This window comes from Branchiostoma belcheri, unplaced genomic scaffold (genome assembly GCF_001625305.1).
Source record: "Branchiostoma belcheri isolate BF01 breed outbred unplaced genomic scaffold, Haploidv18h27 scaffold3, whole genome shotgun sequence".
Classification (NCBI taxonomy): Eukaryota; Metazoa; Chordata; class Leptocardii; order Amphioxiformes; family Branchiostomatidae; genus Branchiostoma; species Branchiostoma belcheri.
Window position 1 is genome coordinate 4240786 of NW_017803909.1, and position 25619 is coordinate 4266404.

The 25619-nt window shown below is 40.1% G+C and overlaps 2 protein-coding genes across 5 annotated transcripts in view; one reads left to right on the forward strand and one right to left on the reverse strand.

Annotated features, from left to right (window-relative positions):
• Positions 1 to 17: 17 nt before the first annotated feature.
• LOC109473584 (probable phospholipid-transporting ATPase IIB) overlaps positions 18 to 25619 on the forward strand; it is a 32213-nt gene continuing 6611 nt past the window's right edge. Inside the window, exons 1-24 of the mRNA XM_019773484.1 lie at positions 18 to 195; positions 2376 to 2540; positions 4018 to 4168; positions 4539 to 4652; positions 5211 to 5319; positions 6015 to 6125; positions 6403 to 6497; positions 6687 to 6767; positions 6984 to 7133; positions 7723 to 7812; positions 8042 to 8112; positions 8491 to 8656; positions 9153 to 9209; positions 9396 to 9506; positions 10160 to 10339; positions 10827 to 10988; positions 11441 to 11533; positions 11771 to 11854; positions 12085 to 12207; positions 12675 to 12722; positions 12942 to 13040; positions 13343 to 13432; positions 14366 to 14510; positions 14743 to 14807. Of these exons, the coding sequence (XP_019629043.1) occupies positions 113 to 195; positions 2376 to 2540; positions 4018 to 4168; positions 4539 to 4652; positions 5211 to 5319; positions 6015 to 6125; positions 6403 to 6497; positions 6687 to 6767; positions 6984 to 7133; positions 7723 to 7812; positions 8042 to 8112; positions 8491 to 8656; positions 9153 to 9209; positions 9396 to 9506; positions 10160 to 10339; positions 10827 to 10988; positions 11441 to 11533; positions 11771 to 11854; positions 12085 to 12207; positions 12675 to 12722; positions 12942 to 13040; positions 13343 to 13432; positions 14366 to 14510; positions 14743 to 14807 (2643 nt within the window). The 5' untranslated portion in view covers positions 18 to 112. The remainder of the gene's footprint in view (positions 196 to 2375; positions 2541 to 4017; positions 4169 to 4538; positions 4653 to 5210; positions 5320 to 6014; positions 6126 to 6402; positions 6498 to 6686; positions 6768 to 6983; positions 7134 to 7722; positions 7813 to 8041; positions 8113 to 8490; positions 8657 to 9152; positions 9210 to 9395; positions 9507 to 10159; positions 10340 to 10826; positions 10989 to 11440; positions 11534 to 11770; positions 11855 to 12084; positions 12208 to 12674; positions 12723 to 12941; positions 13041 to 13342; positions 13433 to 14365; positions 14511 to 14742; positions 14808 to 25619) is intronic.
• LOC109473622 (tomoregulin-2-like) lies at positions 14826 to 20519 on the reverse strand. 4 transcript variants are annotated; one of them, XM_019773550.1, is made up of 5 exons: positions 19980 to 20519; positions 18837 to 18902; positions 17032 to 17146; positions 16436 to 16597; positions 14826 to 16021 (listed from the first exon to the last, which is right to left on the reverse strand). In XM_019773550.1, exons 1-5 carry the CDS (start codon positions 20062 to 20064, stop codon positions 15961 to 15963), a joined length of 489 nt encoding a protein of 162 aa, XP_019629109.1. In that variant the 5' UTR covers positions 20065 to 20519; the 3' UTR covers positions 14826 to 15960. The 4 variants fall into 4 exon arrangements, with proteins under 4 accessions (XP_019629109.1, XP_019629111.1, XP_019629108.1 ...); XM_019773549.1 differs by having other exon boundaries at positions 14831 to 15934; positions 19980 to 20512; XM_019773552.1 differs by lacking the exon at positions 18837 to 18902 and having other exon boundaries at positions 14828 to 16021; positions 19980 to 20512.

The following is a 25619-nucleotide window of genomic DNA, read 5'->3' on the forward strand; positions in this document are numbered from 1 at the left end:
AACACATCTGACTGTGTTTTTTTCATCCAGATTATTTGAGAAAAATCTGTTTTACTCGGGTACCTTTCGAGCACCTTTCAGGTAATATAACCTTTGACCCCGTCATGGTCAGATGAGAATAAAAATGGCGACAGGTGAAAACATCCCTTTGCGGTCTGTTGAATATAGAAAGGGAAAGGGCCTGAAATATAGCAGGTGAGTGCGATCAATCGCGTTGGAAGAAAGCACAGATACATCTGTATAAATCCAGAAAGTCAAAGTGACTTGTCTAGTATATACAGTCTCTATAAACGCTGAGATACACCCAAGACAGCTGCACTAAAATTTTGATCCCGTTACGTTAGGATTATAACGTTATAACATTTAGATATATCTGTACTTTATTGCTCCCGTAGCCAATAATTCACTTATCACAACTTGTGTAAAATAGTGTTCATGAAGCATTTCAGATTGAAGGTGGCAATTTTTCACATAAACATAAAGGAAATGATTTTTGAAATCGATTCTGGCTGAGGCTCAGAGCTTGATGACATCATCATCACATGTTGTGACCATGACGTTGTATAGTGAAGTTGTTATACCGATGAGTTATACCTCCTTACAATCATGGTAATACATGTAGTTACGGGGAGAGAATTTAGGGAAATCAAGCTAAGTAAAAAGGACAAGAACTGCCCCAATTTTGCTAGAAAACAATATATTGAAGTCATAACACATCCTTATTCATACATGTAACATACATTGTATAATCATCTTGGGGTTGTGATGTGTATGGGGAAGGTTACGTGTGCTAAATCTTACAACCGAGACCTCCCTCCAGCCTTCTTCTAGATGTAGTGTTAGAACTTTTTTCCCAGCAGTGTCAAAGCTCATATCTTATATTGTATGATCATCATTGCTAATTGGTGTAGTATTTATAATCTAAGTTAGATACACAACTGTTGTAGCTTGTTCATAACAATTTCCCCATGTACTTTGTAGCCATTTCCTTCATTCTGTACTGTAGCTTTGTCAGCCCCACAAGACAATAATTAAGTCAATTTTTGATATGTGACAACTACTTGAATAAGAATGATAGGCAATGATCATCAGCTACATGGACAGTGTAGCCAAAAGTCTGCAGTTTTCTGTTATGTCCTAAGCAATGCCCTTATGGCCCCTTATCTGTCAGTGGTTCAATTTAATGTATCATTTCCTGCAAATGGAAGGGTTCGGTGACTGCTAAAAGCTCACTGTGGATACATATATGAGTATTTTGTAAAGATGTAGTGATCTGAAAAAGATAGACGGTAATTTGCTTTAAAAGCATAACTTAATTAGTATTTACTAATTTAGTTCAAAACTGTGTCTGGAAGACATATTTTTTAAACTAATGTGACACCATCTTTTCAACAGTGTTGCTAGGAAAAATTCTTCATGTTACCAGGTGGGAATCATGCTATGTGTATGAGTCTAGGTCCCACTAACCACCTTTTTGTATTTTTGCATGGATGTTGTCTGAAATACATTCATTTTGTTCAGGTAAAAATACATTTCATGTTTTCAAGCATCTAATAACTGTCCAAGGTTGGATGGCACTCAACTTGAGCAATACAGCTGCATTCAACAGTTTATGCCTGAGGAAGTTGCATGTATGATTATGAATATGAAAATTGAATTTAAAAAATATTCACATTCTTTCGTTGTGTGCACAAAATCTATTTTGTCAACTTTTGATAATCCTTAGTTAAACTTAAAGGCATGTAAGAATTTTTGATAGTCACTTTTATCAACTCCAGTCTATTGTCAACTCTTTTTTTATGTCAGTCTTAAATTGTAATATAAAGAACTTAGATAGATAGAAAGAAAGGAATCCCTCCATTGTGTCCTGGCCATCCAATGTCCCCATCTTTGTAAACCTTATATATCCTCTAGTTACATGTGGTTAAGAAATATTTTCAAGATATGGTACTACATGAAGTAGCTGATACTTGACATCGTAGAAAACTGTACAGTCACTATCTGGTTCTAACTAACAGGTAATGCATGCATATCTGGCTCAATGCCATTCAATTGTCACATCATCAGTCCAGGGTAATGTATGTGTCAAAACTCTCAATCAAAGGACCACAAAAAATATTGTAGAAAATATATAATCATATGTACATTATTTTTATTGTATGTTGCAGAAAGTGGTATTTTAAAGCATCTATATTGCAAATCTTTAAGTCTAAGAATGAAAGGATGGTGATACTTAGTATACTGGAAGATATACTTGCCCATGGCTTATATACTAGTACATGTATATCAAGCTATGCTTGATTTAGAGACTTAGTTGTGATTTCTATGTACCCGTATAGCATAATTTTTTACAATGCAATTTTTGTATAAAACAGATTCCACTCAGAAGATGAGTCGTCCAGCATGGATGAGGTGCCACTGATGCTGTCTGAGGATGGGTTTGAGAGTGAGGATGGGGAGTCCCTGCTGTCCAGGACCAGGCAACCCCAGAAGAAGGGCTTGTCGGCCTTTTCAGACGGGGTGAAAAATTGCTGGGACAGGTCGGTGAAGAATGCTGATGATTTAGATGTAAATGAGTCAAAATGTTGAAGAATATTTGTACAAACAATGAGGATAAAGGAAGGTTGAAAAGGAATGAAGAAGTAAGTACTAAGTACAATCAAGAAGAAGAGGTAGTTTTAGAGGCAGTCATATCAAATACTAGTAGACAAGACTTCATCCACACACATTAGAACAGACCTGTCCTTGGTGCTGAACTCCATCCACACACATTAGAACAGACCTGTCCTTGGTGCTGAACTCCATCCACACACATTAGAACAGACCTGTCCTTGGCGCTGAACTCCATCCACACACATTAGAACAGACCTGTCCTTGGTGCTGAACTCCATCCACACACATTAGAACAGACCCCTTCGGTGCTGATCTCCATCCACACACATTAGAACAGACCTGTCCTTGGTGCTGAACTCCATCCACACACATTAGAACAGACCTGTCCTTGGTGCTGAACTCCATCCACACACATTAGAACAGACCTGTCCTTGGTGCTGAACTCCATCAACACACATTAGAACAGATCTGTCCTTGGTGCTGAACTCCATTCACACACATTAGAACAGACCTGTCCTTGGTGCTGAACTCCATCCACACACATTTTAACAGACCTGTCCTTGGTGCTGAACTCCATCCACACACATTGGAACAGACCTGTCCTTTGTGCTGAACTCCATCCACACACATTAGAAAGACCTGTCCTTGGTGCTGAACACCATCCACACACATTTTAACAGACCTGTCCTTGGTGCTGAACTCCATCCACACACATTGAAACAGACCTGTCCTTGGTGCTGAACTCCATTCACACACATTAGAAAGACCTGTCCTTGGTGCTGAACTCCATCCACACACATTAGAAAGACCTGTCCTTGGTGCTGAACTCCATCCACACACATTAGAAAGACCTGTCCTTGGTGCTGAACACCATCCACACACATTTTAACAGACCTGTCCTTGGTTTTGAACACCATCCACACAGTTTCAGCCTAGACAGAAGAAATGCTGGTGATTTAGATGTAAATGAGTCAAAATGTTGAATGAAGAGCAAGTACAAACAATAAAGATAAAGAAAGGTTGAAAAAGAATGAAGAAGTATGTAAGTACTAAGTACAATCAAAGAAGAAGAGGTAGTTTTATAGGCAGTCATAACAAATAGTATTCTCCAAGCAGGTCCCTTTTGGTGGCAAGACAGTATCCATTAGCTTTCAGTGGGCACGCAAACTCCTCTGGCTAATGGATACTTGTCACCAAAAGGGATCTGCTTGGAGACTAACCAAATAGACTGTGGTAGACATTAAGTAATAGTATTACTGAGAATATCTGTATGACATCTTGAAACACAATTTGACCTTTACATCAATGGATGCTGTACCATGTATCTAACTGCTGTGAGAATATTACTGTCATCTTGAAACACAACTTGACCTTTACATTAATGGATGCTGTACCCTTCCTTAGCTGCTGTGAGTGTCTGCTGTCCAGATGTCGGCGCAGGTCGGAGCCCAAACCCAGAACTGTCTGGTTCAACCGGCCAGACCGGAATGAGGAGAGATATCCGCCCAATGTGATCAGGAACCAGAAGTTTAACATCATCACATTTGTGCCAGGGGTAAGATTCTAGAAGCAAACTTTGTTTCCATGAGATACATTTTAATTTTTTTAACAATTTGTATATTTTGTTATTATTATTATCTCTTATTGTTATTGGTTAGTCACTGTTTTTCTTTATTATCATTGTCATTATTTATTGTTGTATCTTAATTTTATTGTTTGTACATGACTTTATGCATTTTGTTTATTTGTGTAATACAGGGCCCCCTGAAAAGTAGTGTCATCACTGAGTGGGAAACCCTAGGCCTGTTTAAATATGACAGAAAATAAATAAAATAAAAATTTGGTTTTCCTCCAGTTTCTTTGAAAGTACTTCAAGTTTGTTTGTTTGTGATGATAATCAGTGTTCTTTCTGCTGCTGTTTGCAGGTACTTTATGACCAGTTTAAGTTCTTCCTGAACCTGTACTTCCTGGTCGTGGCTCTCTCCCAGTTTATCCCCGACCTGAAGATCGGCTACCTGTACACCTACTGGGCACCTCTGGTTTGTATACATGATTTATCAATCTTTATTAATGAAGGAAAACAAATTTGCTTGATAATAGGGTAAGGGCAAGGAATTGTGTTGAAATTTTGTCATAAGATATGAAGATATTCTGTACATAGATGGAGAAAAATGAAACCTGACAGGGATCTACTGTACTCTGCACCCATACATGTAGGACACCACTGCACAAGTAACACAGGTTCAGGGAATGTATTGATTTTTGCCTTATCTATACTGAAAAATTTACATGGCAATTTTCTGCTGTTAAAGGTAAGCATTCACATGTCTGGATTGAGGCCTAGGCTTGTGGGACTGGGTATCAGTAGGGGATGATGCAGTAACTATCAAAGGGAAGGGGGGAAGAGTTGAGGAAAGGCAAAAGTCAGGGAGGGGCAAGAGTTGAGAAAGGGCAAAAGTGTTGGGATATCTGTTTAGATCAAGCCATCTAAAGGCACCTGAAATATCTCATTTCTAATAACTAGTTCTTCTGTCTTGTTCCCAGGCTTTTGTGCTGTGAGTGTGACCATGTGATAATCAGTTGTGTCTTGTCCCCAGGGTTTTGTGCTATCTGTGACCATGTGCCGAGAAGCTGTAGACGAGATTAACAGGTGGAGAAGAGACAGGGAGGTCAACTCACAGCAGTACAAGAAGCTCACCAACAGAGGTCTGCACTTGTGATAGAAATAGATCTAATTTCCTCATAACAACCCCACAGTCACAGTGATTGTATTCATTACATTATCTGCAAAGTGAATTCATCATGTTGTAATTTCGTTTTTTAACAGAGGAAAATTGGTCTGCTTTCATAAACATGATTCATGAGCATTAAACCCAGCTGAATGCTTGAAAGGGGAAGGGAAATTGTGTTTGAGGTTATGTAGAAAATGCTCGAGATTAAACTCAATAGTCCTGTTCTGGCTGGGTCTGTCCTTGGTGCTGACCAAAGGGTATGATGGCCAAGTGTGTACATTACTTAACTTGCATTTGAGAAGTGGCATATTCAAACCCTGGCTAGTTCATATCAAAGACTAAGAAATAGCACATACTGCTTTCTCTGCTTAGCCCTCAGGAGTCAAGAGAAAGTGTTTGATAGTTTTATAGTTGAACAGAAGTGGACCAGCCTCCTGACCACTGCCCTTGGTGCTGATTTGGTTGTTATAATGTGTTTACTATACAATGCTCACTGTTTTCATTGTTTATCTATGTAATAATCCAATTTGCCACCTATGTAACTAAGGTTATCTTGTAATGGTTGCATTTTTGTGAACAGTTACACATACTTCAGCTTCAGCTGCCAGGTGTCAACTGTGTTTTTGCAATTATTGCATTTGAAAAAAAACATTATATTTATTCCTACAGGTGTAGTCCGTGTGAGCAGTGCAGATATCCAGGTGTCTGACCTAATCTACGTGGAGAAGAACCAGAGAGTTCCAGCTGACATGGTCTTTCTCAAGACCACAGAGAAAAATGGTAGGGGAAAACTGAATGACTTGTCTTTTGAGTTTCTGGAATGTGTGTTAATGTACACTGCTATAAGTATAGTATGAGTATAGCTGCCTAAATTTCTGGTTGATATCATGTGTAAATTTCAGGTGCCATCTTTGCTTCAACTTTAAAAGGGAAAACAGTCAATCTGATAAAATAAGCAAATAATATCTCCATTAACCAGCATCATTGGACTCTATGTTCATCTACAATTATAACTCTTAGTGTAACTTGACCATGCTACCCACTGTGTTCCTTCTAGGTGCCTGTTTCATTCGCACAGACCAGTTGGATGGGGAGACAGACTGGAAGCTAAGACTGGCCATCCCTAGCACACAGGCACTAGCTATAGACTCGGTAAGACAACATCTTATTCATGTCACCCTCTGCCAGCATGTCAAATAAAAATCAAAATGATTAATGTTTTGTGTAATTGTCAGGGATGAGGGAACTTCTTTCTTTAAAGCAGTGATATGAATTATCTACTGTCAACTAAGTCATATACATGTACATGTCTTAGATATCAACTTGTTTGTCCTTCTACAGGACCTATTACACATAGAGGCCAATGTGTATGCAGAAAAGCCACAGAGGAACATTCACAGTTTTATCGGAAATTTCTCCAGGGTAAGTTGAAGATCTGATTCTAAATGCAGAGAATTGGCTCTTGACTATAAATACATGTTACCTCATTCTTTCAATACAGTTTAATCTTGGTGTGTTCCTTCAGCAAAAGTTTATTGAATTTCATTTTGCTAAAAATTATGCACAGTTTGCCATTTTGGAGTGAACTGTTTTTTTCTAGTCATTGCCCTCTGACAATTTGTATGATTTTTTGGTCAGAATGATGAGAATAAAGCAGAAGACTCGCTAAGTGTGGAGAACACCCTGTGGTCCAACACTGTGGTAGCCTCAGGGACGGCCCTGGGAGTGGTCATCTACACTGGGGCAGAGACTAGGAGTGTCATGAACACCTCTCATCCACCCTCAAAGGTTAGCATACCGTGGAATCTGGTTTAAAAGTGACGCATAGGTCGGCGCCCATCTCCACTTCAGTTGCCCTGGGCCATACAGAACAGTGCAATCACTACAGCAGGGGGCTAGTCCACTGATAGTGGTATGTGTTCAACTCCCATACTCTTTCCCAAATGCTGAGTGCTCAGCAGAGAAAGCAGTTTGTACCATTTTTTAAGTCTCTGGTATGACTCGGCCTGGGATCGAACTCACGACCAACCAAATGCACTCTACCCACTTGGCCATTACAACAGTATCTGGTTACTGTGGGAATATCTAATATAAGTATGTACACTGTCAGGTAGAACCAAAATGCAAATTGTTTACTATACTAGATATAGCCTTCTTACAACGCTGAAATTACAGTGTACTGTACTTACTAATTTGTGAACCAAATAAAAGTAGATTGTAGATTGTTTTAACCTTGCAATTGCAATTTTACCTGCATCTTATTTACTCACAGAAGCAAATTATTCAAGATACCTACTAGATGGTTTGTTACATACATATAGGTACATATATGTACTGCATGTAGTAAGAAATGTGTTGAAACATTCTGTCCTTGTAGGTTGGTTTGCTGGACCTGGAGATTAACCGGCTGACCAAAGTGCTGTTCTTTGCTGTTGTAGTGCTGTCCCTGGTGATGATGATACTCAAGGTCAGTCAGCTGATGCTGCCCTGTCTAAGACAGTCCAATGCCTTTTCTTGAGTGTTCTGTTATTCACAGCAAAATAACTCTAGTTCAGGATAGTCATTTTGACTTGAAAGCTAGCTTCTTGGTAGAAACATTGTGTCTTTAGCCCCAAGAAAGTAGTTTAAAATTAGTAGATATTTGCAAAGGTGTAGAAATGAAAAATTCCAATTGCATGTAACTCTGTTTTCTGCAGGGTTTTGGTGGACCGTGGTACAGATACTTCTTCAGGTTCATCCTCTTGTTCTCCTACATCATTCCCATAAGGTGAGTTTAAGACTTTCAGTAGACTGGTGTAAGGTATAATAAGAGGGCATTCTAGCTGATGATTTCTTGAGGTGTGTTCTGCTCCCTACATTGATTTTAGTACTAGGGATGATGTTACCATAATTTCTGTTACTGTTCCAATTTTTTTTGTACCACTTCTTTGACACTTGACTCCAACTAAAGGGGTGATGCCCAGTATTTATCTCTATCCAGATAAAATGTGACTTGTGCTCAATAGTATTTAATGATTATGTTTAACTTAGTAATTAGTAAAGAACATTTGATCATTATGATAGCTTGCCAGCATGCCATTCTAGTATATATATATCTAATTTTTACAGTTGGAAAGTAATCCGTCCTAAATGTTGTGTTGTACAGTCTGAGAGTGAACCTTGACATGGGGAAGGCAGCCTACTCCTGGATGATTTCCAGAGATAAGGAGATCCCAGGGACAGTCGTCCGCAGCAGTACCATCACCGAGGACCTGGGCAGGATCCTGTACCTCCTGTCTGACAAGACAGGCACGCTCACACAGAATGAAATGGTTGGCCATCATGTACCCTTTTTAAACAGCTTTTGTTAACCCATGTACTCCTGGCATTTTTACACAATATTTTTAAATAATTTGATGTCTTAATCAGGTCACAGACCCTTGACTTTTTTTGCCTCACAGTGGCATAGTTGCTTCTGCACCTCATTGCGTTTCGGTGCGGTGTGATGCGTTGCACGAGAAACACCCCCAAATCGTACATATGCAGGGCAGTATATAGATGGTACTGTATGTGCAATATATGGGGTAGGACAAGGGTTAATAGTCAGTGCATATCTTGGGTATCCAAAGTTAGTTAGCATTATTTCTTAGCACTCTGCTTTGAGAACTCATTTCCTGTAATCTGTTTTACTCTGCCTCGTATTTCTTATTCAAGACTTAACAGAAAGTTGAACTGCCCTGCTCTCATTATAAAACATGTAAAATTTGTTACACTATATCTGAATGAATAGCACTGAGAAGTTCTATCTTTCTGTCTGTCTGACTACAGGTCTTCAAAAAGATCCACCTGGGGACTGTGTCCTTCAGTGGGGATTCCATGGATGAGGTAAGCACACACACTTTTGTTCTACAACCTTGTCATTGAAGTACTGGCAAGCATTGAAAAAAAGCTGCCTGTACCTGAATCACCCTCATCAGCTATTCCATATTAGATGTTTCATTGATGATAGGTAATTTGTTAACTGAAAATTCTCAGTCTTTCATTAACGACCTTTAATAATCCAAACCCAAGGTTGTGAGCCACCTGCGGACGGCGTATGCTCACCCGACTGTTGGCGGTCAGCCGGCCAGCACCACGTCCACACCCAGCAGGAAGGGGTCAGCCACTCCCCAGCAGCCCATGGTGGAGTACAGTCTACTGCCTTCCACTTTATGTGGCTAATGTCTACTTGACTCTATTGATTGTAAACTATGAGGCTGGTGCCTTATCTCTTGGTACAAAGTTACTGCAAAGTGCCAATCTCGGTAAGGCATGCAGTCTGTAGCAAATCATCAATGCCATAAACTCTAATATTGATTTCATTGCAAAGACATTGATTGGAAAACTTTGTGAAAACTTATCAAAACTGGATGATGTTTTTGTAAGGAATGGCAACTTAAAGTAATATTAGATATGAGCATTAGATCTATAGAGAAGTTTGCTCATTATGTCTGACTGAGTATTAGCTCTAAATGGGATCTGAATTTCTTCTCCTGAACTTCTCTCCTGAAGGAGTATCTATCACTAGAGAGCTACATGTAAAGACAAAACACAAATTTCAGTAAGCAAGGTATATGTTTGTATAGTTTTTTATTCATCAACATATATATATAATGATACAATAACAAGGACTGTGTGGCACTGTTAAACTTATTTTAGCAGTACCACACAACAAAATACAATTAACATGTGAATTGACATAACAGTGTGCCAAAGTCCCACCACCACACATAGGATGGTATAGTTGCTCCTACCCTGCAGTCAGAGTTGACACATGGCCTTACTCTGACTCCCAGATCCGGCGTACTGTGGTGACCCGTGTACTGGAGGCAGTGAAGGCGCTGGCACTCTGCCACAACGTCACGCCGGTGTACGAGAGTGAGGAGGAGGAGAATGAAGAGGTGGAGGCAGATCAGGTGGAGGCAGACCAGGAGGGGGACAAGACTATCACATACCAGGCCTCCAGTCCTGATGAGGTCAGGAGTATGATTTATTTGTACCTTCATAATGGCAGGACAGGATGGCATTGTTCATGCCTTTCCTTTAAATTCTTCTCGTACTTTCTGTGTGTGTTTCTTATTTCAATTTGCATCTAGATTTCAAAGTTTCCATGACCTTAAGTTTATGCCTTAAGTCCCATGCGGGACATAACATCCAGTGGGGAGCCCAACCCTTTCTTTATGTGTATTGGGGCAAGCTCTTTTATCTGTAGCCTCTTGCCTTCGTCAGAAGGATATAAAATCAGTTTGCTATAGTGTGGGAGACTGTGGATTTAGCAGCATAACTCTTGAAGTTCATGATTTTTGGCAGGCAGGTTACTGTCGGGGAGACTAAGGTCAAGTTCAAAAATGGGCTTCGTGGGGGGTCCCTACGTCACTGCAGTGGGCCTTTTGTGTTTGTCGTTTGTTAGCAGGATAACTTGAGTATATTCTTTGGTACTCCCTTTAAATTTATCCTGACTAGGTTGCCCTGGTGACATGGACTGAGGAGGTTGGGTTAAAGCTGATCAGGAGAGACCTGACGTCCATGCAGCTCCTGACCCCCAGCGGAGCCATCCAGACCTACGACATCCTGCAGGTGTTCCCCTTCACCTCCGAGAGCAAGAGGATGGGCATCATCGTCAGGGTCAGCAACTCCTTCTCTGGTCGCTTTTTTTAGGGTTCAGTTCACTGTATCTTATTTACTACTTCTCTGAAATTGTCATGCTCAATTTAACATGTGATTCTTTTTGATGGCTGTCTGTACATGAATGTTTTTTTATTGTCTTGCTGGACTTTCATTCTGGTCACATATGTACAAATGTAAATACCCATATTGTCATAAAAATCATTATAACTATGATCTATGAAGAAGTGTGCCAGATATGTGCATTGTGGAGGGCAAAGATTTTTGTAACATGTGACCATACTACATGTAGCTAGACAGGGCTTCCCAAGCAATGTATCATTTCAAATGTCTTAGACTGCAGTATATGGCACAGGCTAAGTGTAGCATTAAGATCAGGGGTCACCTTAAAGAGTTAATAAAATGTGTTTACTGGACAATCATGAAGACTGTTGACTTTATTTTTCCCTCAGGAGGAGGTGACAGGAGAGATCACCTTCTACATGAAGGGTGCCGATGTTGTGATGTCATCTATTGTGCAGTACAACGATTGGCTGGATGAGGAGGTACAGTTGGAACTTAAATTTTGCTATGATTGCTTTTATGATAACTGCTAGATGGCTTTCTTTTTCCCTGCTGCTGTCTTTCTACATAGCCAATTTGGAATTATATATTATATAGTTGCTGTACTTTTGTTGTGTCAATAAAGATTACATCAGGGAAATATAGAGGGATAAATAGACATACAAGTACAAGTAGAAGGGACTGATGACATTAAACTGTGCCTTGTTGACTGTCTTTAGTGTGGCAATATGGCACGGGAAGGGCTGAGGACCCTGGTGGTGGCCAAGAAGACTCTAACAGAAGAGCAGTACCAGGACTTTGAGGTAGGATGGCACAACTCATGGGATTCAGATTTTTTCATGTAAGAATCTGAACAAACTATTTACTTCAATCTGATGTTCAAGATTCACAAAACTGTTGGATAGCACAGAAATTATTGAAGTCAACTACATGTCACTTGCTACCCGGTCTTTCAACTATCAACACTATCCATCTCTACATGTTTCCATATTGTATCAGCTTTTGCTTTCAATAGTATGATTAAACCCTGCAGAGCCGGTACAACAGTGCGAAGCTGAGTGTGCAGGACAGAGCGCTGAAGGTGAGTGCAGTGGTGGAGAGTCTGGAGAGAGACATGGAGCTCCTGTGTCTGACTGGGGTGGAGGATAAACTACAGGTGAGTCCCAGGGCAGGGCAGGTGTGGGTTCACCTGGTTGCTCCACTGTGTTACAGCTCAGGTAAAGGCATAGATCAGGTATACATAGGGTTTCGAAAAGTATTTACACAGCGTGAGTGTTTTTGTCACTTGCAAGCTATTTCTTCATCCTGAACTGAGTTGGCATATCATATAAAGGCACCTTTTGATACAGCAGTAACAGCTCCATGGACAGATGTGATCTTAGATACACTGGATTCACCCCCTAAATGACAAGTTTTATGATTAGAATTGAAATGGATGTGAGCATCTTTTTGAATTTTCCTATTGCTTTGTGCTCATCTGATGTTGTGCAATGGGAATTTTGAGGTACTGTTTGATGACTGTGATGAGCACTTGATTTCATCATGAAGTAGAAATCATAACCATATACTCACAGCTGCAGTTTTCAGTTTGTACACTAGGGGGTGTTATTTTTTTCCTTCCAGGCTGATGTTAGGCCTACTCTGGAGCTGCTGAGAAATGCAGGCATTAAGGTAAAGCCTGTTGGAATTCTCATGTGTGGTATTTATTTTACTGAACAATAAGATATAACTAGTACTGAGATGTGTTATCAGCCTGATAGCATAGATGTACTATTGTTACAATTCCACCAGGGACAGAAAATATACTTTATCTAGTACTAGTAGCTCATGTACATGTATAACAGAGTTATATATAAGATGAACTTCAATGTCACTCCTCTTGTGTTGTAGGTCTGGATGTTAACAGGAGACAAACTGGAGACAGCCGAGTGTATCGCCAAGAGTTCCCGACTTGTCTCCAGAACACAGACCATACATGTCTTCAAACAGGTCAGTAAGGCCATTGCAGGTGTTTGGTTGTGTTGAGATTGCATTTTTAATGTATTTTTTTAAAAGTCTCTCTTTGTCCCTTGTACTATCAGTCTGATTCTTCTACCCATTGAATCTTCCCGTTTACTCCCTTGATAAGAAGTGTAAGACTAAGAGTTGTATAGTAAAATGTTGCAAATTTTATTCCAACACAAGGGTTACACAGAGATTGAATTATCAACGACCACTGACACCTTCATCAGGATGATGAATGACCAATCAATTCAAAATGTAACAGTTGTGTTTCCTGACTGTATTTCCAGGTCAGTAATCGAGCTGAGGCTCACTTGGAGCTGAACGCCTTCAGGAGAAAGAACGACTCAGCCCTGGTCATCAGGGGGGACTCCATGGAGGTAACACAACCAGAATTTTCCCAACTCACAGTCTATTTATAACCTTTGATGGTCCTGCCTTCAGGCTACACATAAGCCTTGGTAAACAAGACTAGACAAGTGCACTTTCCCAAGAGAAAACATGGTTTTCCTTCATGGGTGGTACATGTACCAATTTGATCACTTCCCATAATCATGTGAGGTTGCAGGGTAGTTAGGTGTAAGATGTAGTGATTTATGCTTGAAATGTGTGCTGCCCACTTGTATATATAGCAAGGCCATTAGACATACACATGAGTTTGGCACAAAGAGAAGTATTGTTCTTCCACTTAATTCTTCAGCCCCAAGCAATATTGATAGTGCAATATGTAAGATTTTGTTCTATGAAGTTACAGTAGTGGGTGTTGCATTAGTATCATATTTTGTAATGAGGATATTTCTTGACATTCCTCTAGTCTAAGCTTAGTCAGAAGAGCCTTATGAATATCAAATATAGCAGCTAACCTGCCTTATATATATATAGTACCTAAAAATATTCCCAGACAGTAGGTGGGGTTGTCTGTTCTCACCAGGGTCATGACATTATCTATTGTCATTAACTGTTATGAGACCCGCCTTGTGAACCCTGGGGGGATGTGGGGCATAAACAGGGTCATTAGATTGATGTCTTTTCTTGATTTATAGCTATAAGACTTCACAGGGCAGCTTTTGACAATCAGAAAACATTACTTAAGTGTATGCAAACTTCAGTTATATCTCTTTCATATGATATTAAGATTAAAAGGTTCACGAGGTATAAATTGTATCAAATGGTAACTGCTTCAGTCTGTGAATTTGTCAAGACACAATGGTTAGAATCCATTAATTCAAGCTGTGCTCATGTAATGATACTCTACAATGTACATGTTTGTCTAAGAGTGCTGATCCTTGGTGTGTTGTTTGTGTGTATTGCAGGTTTGTCTGAAGTACTATGAGCATGAGTTTATGGAGCTGGCCTGTCAGTGCCCTGCTGTCATTATCTGCAGATGTTCTCCCACTCAGAAGGCTGAGGTGGTCCGACTCATCAAGCAACACACTCGCAGGAGATGTGCAGCTATAGGTATGGAGGGACATACATTTATATATTCATTTATTTATTTATGATTTAACACATTTGTGTAAGGATTGACATAACAGGTGACTATCACCTCTTCAAGATATCAAACCTGAGACCAGACGGTAAGGTTTGATCACTCACACCGGGAAGGTCCCCTCCTCTTTTTAGTAAGTGTGGTGTGTTCTTTAACTAAGTTCCTTAACTGGTGTGACTATTTCTCTTGTTTCGTCTACAGGGGATGGTGGGAATGATGTCAGCATGATCCAGGCAGCTGACGCAGGCATAGGGATTGTGGGAAAGGTACGTCGAGTATGGTCAGTTTGTTGAGTCCTGTCCAGAGGTTTAAAAATTAAAGCATGTTGTGGTTCATGAAGAACCTTGCTACTGGGGTAAATAAGAGAAACAATTAACTCATATGTGTCTAATTATCTTTTTTGCTTTATTTTTCTACTTGAATTCATCCCACATTAGTTTACAATAATTTGTTGGTGACATTGTCACAAAGCCTATTGTCATGCCTAGAGTACATACAAAGAAATTGTACACTGTCAGGCTGACAGTTACACAACATTTGTTGTGCCTACATTAATCCTTTGAATCTGACATGCATGCAAACAACACACTTCTACAAGATTGTTTCTAATTTTGACCTGGAGCAAGCTGAATTGTATGTGGATAGCTGAGCCAATTTTACTAATTTTTTGGATTGACGTGTAGCTACTAATCAGGCAGCATCAATGGCACCTAAGACAGAAACATCTACTGCCACATGCTCACATATTCAATGTGTACTGTTAGAGACTCTATAATTTTATATACTATTGGCCAGTCTGCCTTGCACAGAAGGCATTGTCTGCATTCCTCCATCAGCCTATTTCTAATTGTGACACAGTACACTATTTTCATATTTACATATTAAATACATGTGTTATATAGCTCCAGACTGTATGTAAAAAAAGTGTAATCAACAGGCCATAATCCTTCAGAACATCTGCCTCTATACATGCATTTGTGTGGTCTTCTATGTTCTTAACATGCATGTGGTATCATAAAGAAGTTTTAGGACATTGTCGACAAATGCACTTGCACCATGTTGGTTCCTGCTTAACCAAAACCCAGCCCGACCTATCCACATCCCATGGTTTTGCCTGTATCTGTCTTTTGGCCTTTAGTTTCTGCATGCATACTGTTTTGTACCACAATACTGCCCCAGGTAAGGACATCTTCAATACATATTGATTAGAAATAATATGTAGGTGAAAAATTTAGCAATTTACAAGGTTTGACAACCATCAGAGTTCTGATTCTTCTTACATGTATTTGAACTCTGAAGTCATCAGTAGTCACCCTCAGTTAGGTGGCCATTTTCCTGTCTGTTCTTCTCTGCATCTGTGGAGTTTCTTCTGGCCTGGCGATCCCGTTTCCAACTGCAGGAAGGCAGAAGGAAGCTGGGTTAGACTAGGGCCTCTCTAGTCACAAGGGGTTCAGGGCTGTTATCCTGGCTTTGTGTTTTCCTACAGAGTAATGCAGGGGTATAATAATGTGTTACTATAATTATATAGTCTACAGTCCTGGTGAAATTCTAAGGAGAGTATAATCATGACCACGTAAAATGAGGTGATAACTTCCATTTTAATGTTAAGATGCTGTCTTTTTTTACTTGCATGCCTACACTTTCAAAGATTGCAAGCACATTTAGTCAGTACATATTTTTGCCCAATTATGATAATTAATTATCAGAAAAGTTAACAAGACCAGGTTAGAAACAGTAAAGGCCCCACACACTTTTTTGGGGGAACAACATGTTTTTTTTTGGGGGGGGGGATGTTGGTGGACTTACATTTAGTAGATGTAGATCTGAAGAACCAGGATTTGTTGTACATTGTACATATATTGAATTGCATACACAATGTAAGACATGGACCTACCTTACAAGGATACAGATGATTCCAACCAAGGCAAGTAAGATGACGGCACCACACACAGCTCCAACAATCACATAGTTCTTGTCCTCTGGCTTACTACCCTGGGAGTCCATATAGACTGGGTTATATCTTTCACAGCGACGTCCAACATATTCGTGTGTGCACCTGTTGGCAAAATGCACACATGTTTGCTGAGTCCACAGACAATTTATCATCCTTTTAAATGGCATATAGCAATACAGGAACGTGGGGTCGTGTGGCGTAGCGGCAGAGTGCTCGACCAAAAGGTCCCGGATTCGAGTCCTGACATGCCACCGATCTTGTGCCCTTGGTAAAGGCACTTGACACAACTTTCCTCACTTAACTCAAGTGAAAATGAGTATTGTCCTGTCCTGTATTTGTACTTTGTGTTGGTGGTGGCGTAAAATAAGTTGATCTAACATGAGTGTGCCGTCGCCATGTTTGGTCATGAAATGTTGGAATAAAAAAAAAACAGGAACTCAGCATGGGACTCACTAGTAGTAGTAGAGCAATATAACAACATTAAATGACAAGGCTAATCCACTAAAGCTAAGAGAGACTTTAAAGAATATACTTACTGACATCTTGGCGTTCTCTGGTTATGTCCAACCTGCACTTGCAAGCACGTGCCTCCATTTAAACAGAACCCGTCATAGTTAGCAGGACATAGGACCTGAGTACTGTACTGGTCATCTGTGGAAAATGTCAGAATTAGATAGTTTTGATATAGCATTCTTCATCAGTCATAAAGTAGACAATAGCCTCAATACCTCTTGCCCTTTAGATGTACTTGAAGAGTAAGCCTACAAAAATTAGTCTGAAGGCTACGTAACTGTTCTTTGCCAATGGATACCACAACAGAACACGGTGCCACATTGCACATGCCCCAAAACTCAAACATGCAGTGACAGAAAAATCAAAAAAGAAAACTGGAGTAATAATCTAAAAAAAGACAGTAGAATATATATCATTAAGTACATTTTGTACTTTTCCATTTATATAGTACTCAATTTTGAGTAAGCTACAACCTACCACTTTACTATTCTGACACCTAATTTTGACTCTCATCTCTGAAGAATTTAAACACAGACATCAGGCACTAAGGTGTTGAAAGCAAGAGCCCCAAAATGTCTGAAACTTTCTATCACAGGAATGTGTGAAGCCCTCAGTTTGCCACAGAGACGTCAATCTCAATTGTAAGCACTACAAACAAGCCCTTTATTTTTACTCCAACCAAGCTTAAGGGCCTGCCTTGTGTAACCTTGCTCCAACATCTGATTACTCTGATCACGTCTGATGGGAAGAATTTAATCATGGATATTACTGTTCTACATTTACAGTGAGTTAGAAACATTTCTCAGACAGAGACATTTAGGGAAAATGGAGTCCCACTGTCTACTGAAAATAATGGTTAATCTATGTCTTTGTGGACAGACTGCAAATTAAAGCTAATTGTGTCACATTGTCAGGACAAATTAGTTTTGCTTCTATTGGAGTCTTGGCCGTAATTGACTGTTTGATCCAACCGACCTTTCAGACTTCTGTACTAAAAGACTCAGTGTTGATAATGGCATATGTAGGACCCTTTGAAGTACTTTCAAACCATTCCTGGATTTTATGAATTTAGGAGTATACCACTAGGGGCAGAGTGTGACTGTTCATTTCAGTAATTGCTGTATGTTGGATCAACTGATACAGAGACTGTCCTGCAATTCCGAAATACCAGAAGTTCTACATAACTACGTAGCATTGCAAGTTTATTTAAATGAACCTTGAAACTTTGACCCTTACATTTTGCCTTAGAGCAAAATTCCCATGCTGTGCAGTTCAGTGTAGTAAGAATTAAGCCCATGGCAATATTATATTAGACCCTTCTACTGTCGCTGTTCCCACGATAAGAATGTGGAGTTGACAAAAGGAGGGTCATAAATTTTGGAATACAACGTCATTTTTAGAGAATGCTGGTCTCAAATGCTTTCAGTTACTGTTGTGTGAAACAGGTGTGCTATGATTTACATTTTTTGTACATACCATCCAGCTGATTGCAGTGCCTTCCCGTCCCAAGAGATCGTCCAGTCTTTTACTCTTAATTGCCATTTGTGCTACGAACTGTACAGCATTGTTTGCGATATAGACCAAGATGCACATAGAGACCTACATGTAAGCATAAGCTCAGTTCACCCACAGGATAGCTAAGCTCACTAGACATGAACAGGTCCTGCCACATAACACACCAAGTATGTGAAGCACGTACAGCGCTGAAAGGAGAGTAAGCTGCCCACCCAGCCACCGCAACAAGTAATTACACGCTTCAGGAAGATTGAGGTTTTTATTATCCAACTGAGGAAGGACCCACACCCTCCCTTTAACTTCAAACACATGCCTGGCATATTTGTAGTCATGACTCCTAGGGATGACGGCTCTGTTGAACTCTCAAGCTCCTCTTCTTCTGTGAACAAGGATGACATGATACAAGTCGAGTATTGGTCACGATTACCGCTTGCCTCACATGTGGCTTGTCCCTATTGATTGTCTACCCCTGATTATTGCCTATAAAAGTTAATGTTGATTGTGTGCTTGAGTTTATGTGTTTGATCTGTCTACACACAGTGGCGAGTACACCTGTGTCTGATAAAAATGCTGGGCCAACCGCTATGTCACCGCAGTGGTGTAAATGCTATGTTTTGAAAGCATTTAACGCTGGAATGTACACTTGGCTGTGAGTTGTCTGCCAGTTTGCCCCCCTGACCTTGGAGCACATGTGTGGGCTTAGGTTTGTTTGAAAATGTCTACAGCCAGGATTGCTCTACTCTAAGGGGGAAATGCGGTGCTCAGCAATTTCTGTGTCGAGTTTGATAGATTTTCAATCAGTCTCATCTGTCAGGTGACCTACTAAACGCAACAGCAAAAGATTTCTAATTCTGGGTATCCACACACACATCGGCATTCAGAAATCACTTGATAAATCTATGAAGACAACTTTTGGATTGCTTAAATTATGCCTTCCTTTGGATTGACAAACTAACTGATGAGTATGTTTGCTAGATAAAGTTGTGGAAAAATGTTCCAACACTGTATTACTGATTGTGAGCCCTAAATGATGTACTGCTGTGCTGCCATGTACCAGTATTGGAGACATCTCGCTTTATGTCTGCAATCACTTCAATGGTTTGGAAAATTACATTTTATTGGGGCTGCCATTCAGATTATCTCTTGGCTAGTTGGTCTATTGTAGTCTGCCACTGTCTATTGATTTTAGAACGAGTACAGAATGTTACCTGGGAGAAAAATGAAATGCCTTTCACCTAAACTAATAAGATTTGGATTTCTTTGGTTTTCATGTGGCTGAATTTGTGTTCTGTTGTGGTAACTGTGCTGGCAGTATGCCTTGGAAAAGGACTTTACATTGTTCTGTTGGTTTTATAAAAGAAATGCTGCTGTTTGTTGTAGTTACGTGTTATTGTAATAACAATACAAGTCAGTGAATATATTTTCTAGAATATGTAGTAGGAAAGTGTATTCTTACCTGTTTGAATCTGTGCCTTGGCCACATGGATAAGGCACCAGTATCCAACAGCTAGCAGGACATTCCAGACACTTTGGAGACGCATGGTGTGTGTGGTCTTGGCTTTAGCGGCGGTCGGTGAAGACTGGTCAGTCGTCTGGCTATCACCCTGTTTAAATACCTCCGTCTCCAGCTGTCCAAATGTGCCGGCAGGCTACGTCAGTCGCTGACGTTGTTTCCTCCTCTTCTACGGGGAATTTACCCAGCCCACAGGATACATTTGATAGTGTCGTCCTGACGTTTTGTCCTAGATACTTCCGGAAGTGGGTCTCACCTCAGGATTCCCACCTTCAGCGGCTATTGTCTCCACTTGCTCCTACGTCACCTCTAATTGCCATGCCTGGCATGCCAGCAAACCAGTTAGTTAACCCTCTCCCCCTCCAGGCGTTTCAGGCTATTGTTGCACCTTTGCTATGAGGCTGTGCAGGTGTTAGGCGATGCTGTTATAATTGCCCTGTTGCCATGGTAACAGGAGACGTTGGAAAGGCGGGCCATGCGGCAGATGTACTCTGTTTGATGTTGCCGTATATGGAGAAATGACACGGCGGTGGGTCTGGTAATTCAGGTGTGCCCCGGTGTAGTGATCCATTCCCACCGCATCTAATTAACCACACCCAACAGTTGGGTAAAACTGTCCCCTGGGGCCAATGGTATAGCCAAAATGGATATAAAAAAAACAAATATAGAGATGAGTCAGAGACTTTTGTACATTAACAAAAGGTATGGTATGATATCCGGAGGTTTTCTAGAAAAACATGATGGAAATGCGAGGGAGTGTAGCAAACTGAGTGGGGGGATAGTGTGGGAGGGGGGTTACCCTGGATGGTTTCAAAATTGGAAAATTGAAATCCATAATGTGTGTTTACTGGATGACTCAATACATTTTTCCTGTATTAATAATCAAGAATTTTAAGTAAGCAAACACGACTGACAACTTGAACAAGAATGAATACAAATTAAGTTTTCCATTGAAGACAGATATTTTAGTTCAGTCTGTTACAAGGAAACAAGTTGGAAACAAGACTTAGTGATCAAAATGAAAATGGTTAATATGGTTTAGACAAGACCAGAAAAGATTCTTGAACAATGATAATTGTTTCTGGATGTGCTTCCTTTCCTCCAGGAAATTTTGCTCAGCCCTTGCAATGTGCCAAGTGTTCCACGTCTTGGAAATTGTAGAGAACCTTTCTTCCTGTTATCACAGTCTGGTTATATATTAGGTACGTGGTTCTGGGAATGGTCACAGCAGGAGTTCAAAGCCAAGGTTAAGCCCCAGTGATTAAACGGATGTCGTGGCAGTTCGGACCCTACTGATCTGTTCCAAATGTTTCCTAGATTAAGGTGTAATGCTTGTGGTACATATACAACATGTAGCTTGTTTCATTTTACAAGAAAGGGGGAACAGTCAACAAATACTTTTGTGTGTGTGTGATATCATTATACATGTAAGTGAGGTAACAGCATTTTGATATGTCTCGCAAGAATTGGGATATGCTTTAATTCGCTTAAATTTTAAAAACACATGAATGTTTTTCCTGTCAAAATGCATCTACTTTGCTCTATTATGGCTATTTGATTTTCATGATCAAACAGAAATCATGGGGGTCGTGTGGTGCAACGGTAGAGTGTTCGGCTCAGACCCAAGAGGTCCCGGGTTCAAATCCTGCCAGATGCCATTGTGCCCTTGGGAAAGGCACTTTACACGACTTTCCTCACTCCACCCAGGTGTAAAATGGGTACCTGACTTCGGTTGGAGCGGTAAAAGGCAGTGGAAGGAGAGGGATGGGCTCCACTTTCCAATACTGCCCTAGACATAAGTGGATTAACAACCCACTGCTCCTATGGCCTTAAAAAGGTTACAAGACTACCTTTACCTTTTTTTACCTTTACAGAAATCATGAGCTCATCAGTGTTTGTAGCTGAATGTTTGACAAAAGGTTCAGACACATATTCAGAGTTTCCAAGCCCTTTATTCTATTCTTATCCTGATTACAATGATTTCTTGTTTACCTGAATGGAACAGTAGGTCTTTATTTGCAGCAGTTATAAGTGATCATGACTTCTCTGAGATGAGATCAGTGTTACATAAGATAGATATGGAAATCGTTCAATCATGTAACCCATTTAGCAATCACTTGGCAATGCATACATCTTCATTGGCAGTCCAGTCTTGGAAGACTTTTTCGTCTGCATACAGAAGTTACAGTAAACTGCATTTCAACCATTGTTATAGCCAGCGTCATTTACACTTTTCTGTCACTACAATTTCAGTTTATGTGTCAGTGTTTAACAAAGGAATCTAAAAACAGTAACCAATAAAATCATACTACATGTGTATACTTTAGCACAATCAGCTAACTGAGAAGCAGATCGCCAACCTTGCTTGTGACAAGGGGCAGTGGAGGGATCTTGCCGGCCAATGATGATGATGACTATATACTGTGTACTGTACTATTTTAGAGACACGTATATTGCTAAAATCAAGAAGCTTCCATCTCTAGAATGTCCTTGCTAAAATACACTGTGGCATCCAACATCAAACAGGAAAGATACTGTAGCTCTATGTGTTTCATCCTGCTTCCCCAGAGTCCCTAGAGATATCTTCACACTTTTCATCCAAATTTTAGTGTCATAATGCTCTAAGGCGTGTCTAGCATTTCCAAATTGTAAGGTTTGAAAAGGCAGGGTGTGGCTGGCCATTTGGAATTGCAAGGCATGAGTTGCCCAGCATATACGTTTCTATTAAATTGCAAGCTCGCTTTCAAGGTTTAACCATTTTACACAATGTAATGACACCTGTCAACCTAGTAAACTTTTCCTTGGTCGACCTTTGAAGTTATCTGAAGGTGGTTTGGGTCTACAGTAAAGTTAAAACATAGTGAAAGATCATTGCAGACAGTATAAGGTCAAATGTCAGTAGTCCCCATATTTTAAACGCTGTTATTACAATTTTTCACTCAATTACAACTTTGGCTTAAACGGCTTTTTATTGAACAGTAACTGTCATGATGTTCCAGCTCAGGAACAATTTATAAAGCATTTTATAAGTCTCTCAACCTCAGAAATATAGAATCCTGGAATATTTGTAGAATTTTCTGTTTGCTTGATTATAAATCTATTATTAAGGCCATGCAAACTTGTCTTTTAGGTACAGTTTTCCATCAAATCACAATCATAGTTCTAGATCTGTTCAAAACTTACTTTATCTGATATCCAGTAAAACCCTTATCTTTGACTTTCATTTCCCCGACATTAAACAGTGACAACACGTACTGAGATTCAGCTCATACTGTTGTTTTTTCGTGTGTTTTTTTGCTTGAACTTTCAGATCTAATGGAAAACTGACCTGAACATTAGACATCACAGCCTGTTCAAGTAGCACATTCTGATTACATTATGATTGGTACTTCTTGTTCCTTGAATCTTTGTGCACTTGAGTCCTTGTGCTAAGTTGTAGGTTACTGCAGACCTTGTGTGTTGCGGTGGAGTTCCGTATTAGCCCAGTCACTTTCGGGATGATCCAACCCTGGATAACTGACAGCGTTCACCATAGTACCCAGAGGCACACCTGAAAGAATAGTGGGAGAATCTGTCCAGATATTTCTGTGAAACCAAAATTGCTTGTCATGAGTAATGGTCTCAATGCCCCGAGCCTCTCTTTGTTGTAACTGTTAAAGTACATGTAGCATGTGACACAGTCTATTGTAAACCACGTGTCAGCATATCTAACTGCCACCCAATTCCTAATTGTGGGAGCACAGGGAAGGCTGTTACTGTATTACATAATAGCATTATGCTATTATGTAATACTTAGCTAGAATTTCTCATTTGGGAATGACTCCATCCATTTGACTGAAATCCAGATTCAGAAGGGAATGTCACAGCACTAATGTGAGGTCTACAGTGCCACTCTGCAGAAATTTCCCCAGGTGGCTCATTTAGATGCTGTAAAATTGAGAAGTCCTGCTTTACACCTAACACCTTGGGCAAGGAGTAAGTGAAGGACTGACCTCACTCACTTATGGGATGTACATGTGCTGTAATTGTCTTTGAGAAATTGATCATAATCATTCGAGCCATAAAGTGCCCTAAAAGTCTGTATATATACAGTGTACACTCAGTATCCTACATTTGTAACTGTAACCTTAAGTGCTGCAGTGTAGCTCGGTTTTCCATGGACTTTTGGTTTCCATGGACTTTTGGTTTCCATGGACTTTTGCAGTACATAAGTCAGGCTATCAACATGAAGCAGATGGCCAAAGAGCTACTTTGCATTCCACATTTCTAACAGAGATAATGAACAAGGTGAAAAGCATAATTAGAAATAGAAGACTTAGTCTAACTTACTGACACGATACGAGCGTGTCATGGTGTATGACACAGGTGCCACCATTCTGACACATCCCACTGTAGCCACCTTCCTCCAACGAGCCTTCAGGGCATGGTCGGTCTTGGTCATCACCAGAATCAGCTGTAAATAGAGACATTCCTTATCAAATACTGCAGCTACATGTAAATTTTAATCTTTGGATATTGGTAACAACATACAGGGATGGCTCCAACTCAAACAGGCTGGGAGGGAGTACATTCATCGGTTCATTCATTCATCAGCCCAACACACTTAGGCCACACTGACTTAATTTTATGGATGACATCCTCTGAAGACATCCAAACTAGTGCGCACGGACGAATTACAAAAAATTCTGACCCAAAAAAATTCTGGAATACAAAGCTAGTACTGTGACTTTGCAGTAGTACATGTGCATAGTGGCTTTTACTACAAGCCGGCACATGCTGGCCTTTTGCGGAATTTATGAATTTGGCATAAATTTCTTGAGTCTTGGAGCTTGGGTAGCCTGGGTGCAACAGTTACCGTTGACTCCCTGTTGTCACTAGCTACCATAGCCTTATAGACAAGAGTTGCAGTGACCCAATGTGCTTGGCTAAAAACACACAAAAGCTGTTGCAAAGCTGCACTTCAGTTAGATACAAAATTGTGACTTCTCCTATATACGATTACTAGTACATGTAAGTACATCGTACAATGTAGGTGGCAATAAATTTATAAGATACAACACAGCAAAAAGTTACAAATCTTCCCACAATGCAGACTGTATTGAAATGTACATTAGAGTACTTCTAAGTCGACCTACCTGTAATGTAAGGAAGGGTAGCAGCAAGACAGCAAAGCAGCAGCATCCAGATATGAGCCATGGTAGAGCAGACGTCAATCTTCACTAGCTAGATAGCAGCTTGGCAAAACTCTCAATAAATGTTGTCCTTGCCTGTTGACGACTCTCTTTAATACAAACTGCTCGTATACCCCCATGAATAGGGATAAGTGGTTGAAATTACTTGTAATGGACCGCAAATCCTTGGACAAGGATAAATCAAGGAAGTTTAAACCTTGTTGGATAAATTATACCATTACTTTAATCCATAGGGTAAGATTTCTATGATCTTTGGAAACTGTCACTTAAGTTGGGTGGATAGAGACAGCTTTTCTAGGAAAAACGGGTACTAGAAGGATATTTTTTCATGAAGGGAAAAAGTGAAGAGCTCTTTAATACGGTATTAGTCTGTATTTGCTAGTCACAGTAG

What these genes read in the sequence shown, in the direction of transcription:
- LOC109473622 (XM_019773549.1), bottom strand. Translation starts at nt 20,064, where the DNA reads ATGCGTCTCCAAAGTGTCTGGAATGTCCTGCTAGCTGTTGGATACTGG. An exon ending in CAAGGCACAGATTCAAACAG is followed by an intron (nt 18,903 to 19,979) that starts GTAAGAATACAC and finishes CCTTGTTCACAG; the next exon opens with AAGAAGAGGAGCTTGAGAGT. An exon ending in CAGAGAACGCCAAGATGTCA is followed by an intron (nt 16,598 to 17,031) that starts GTAAGTATATTC and finishes TTTTGCCAACAG; the next exon opens with GTGCACACACGAATATGTTG.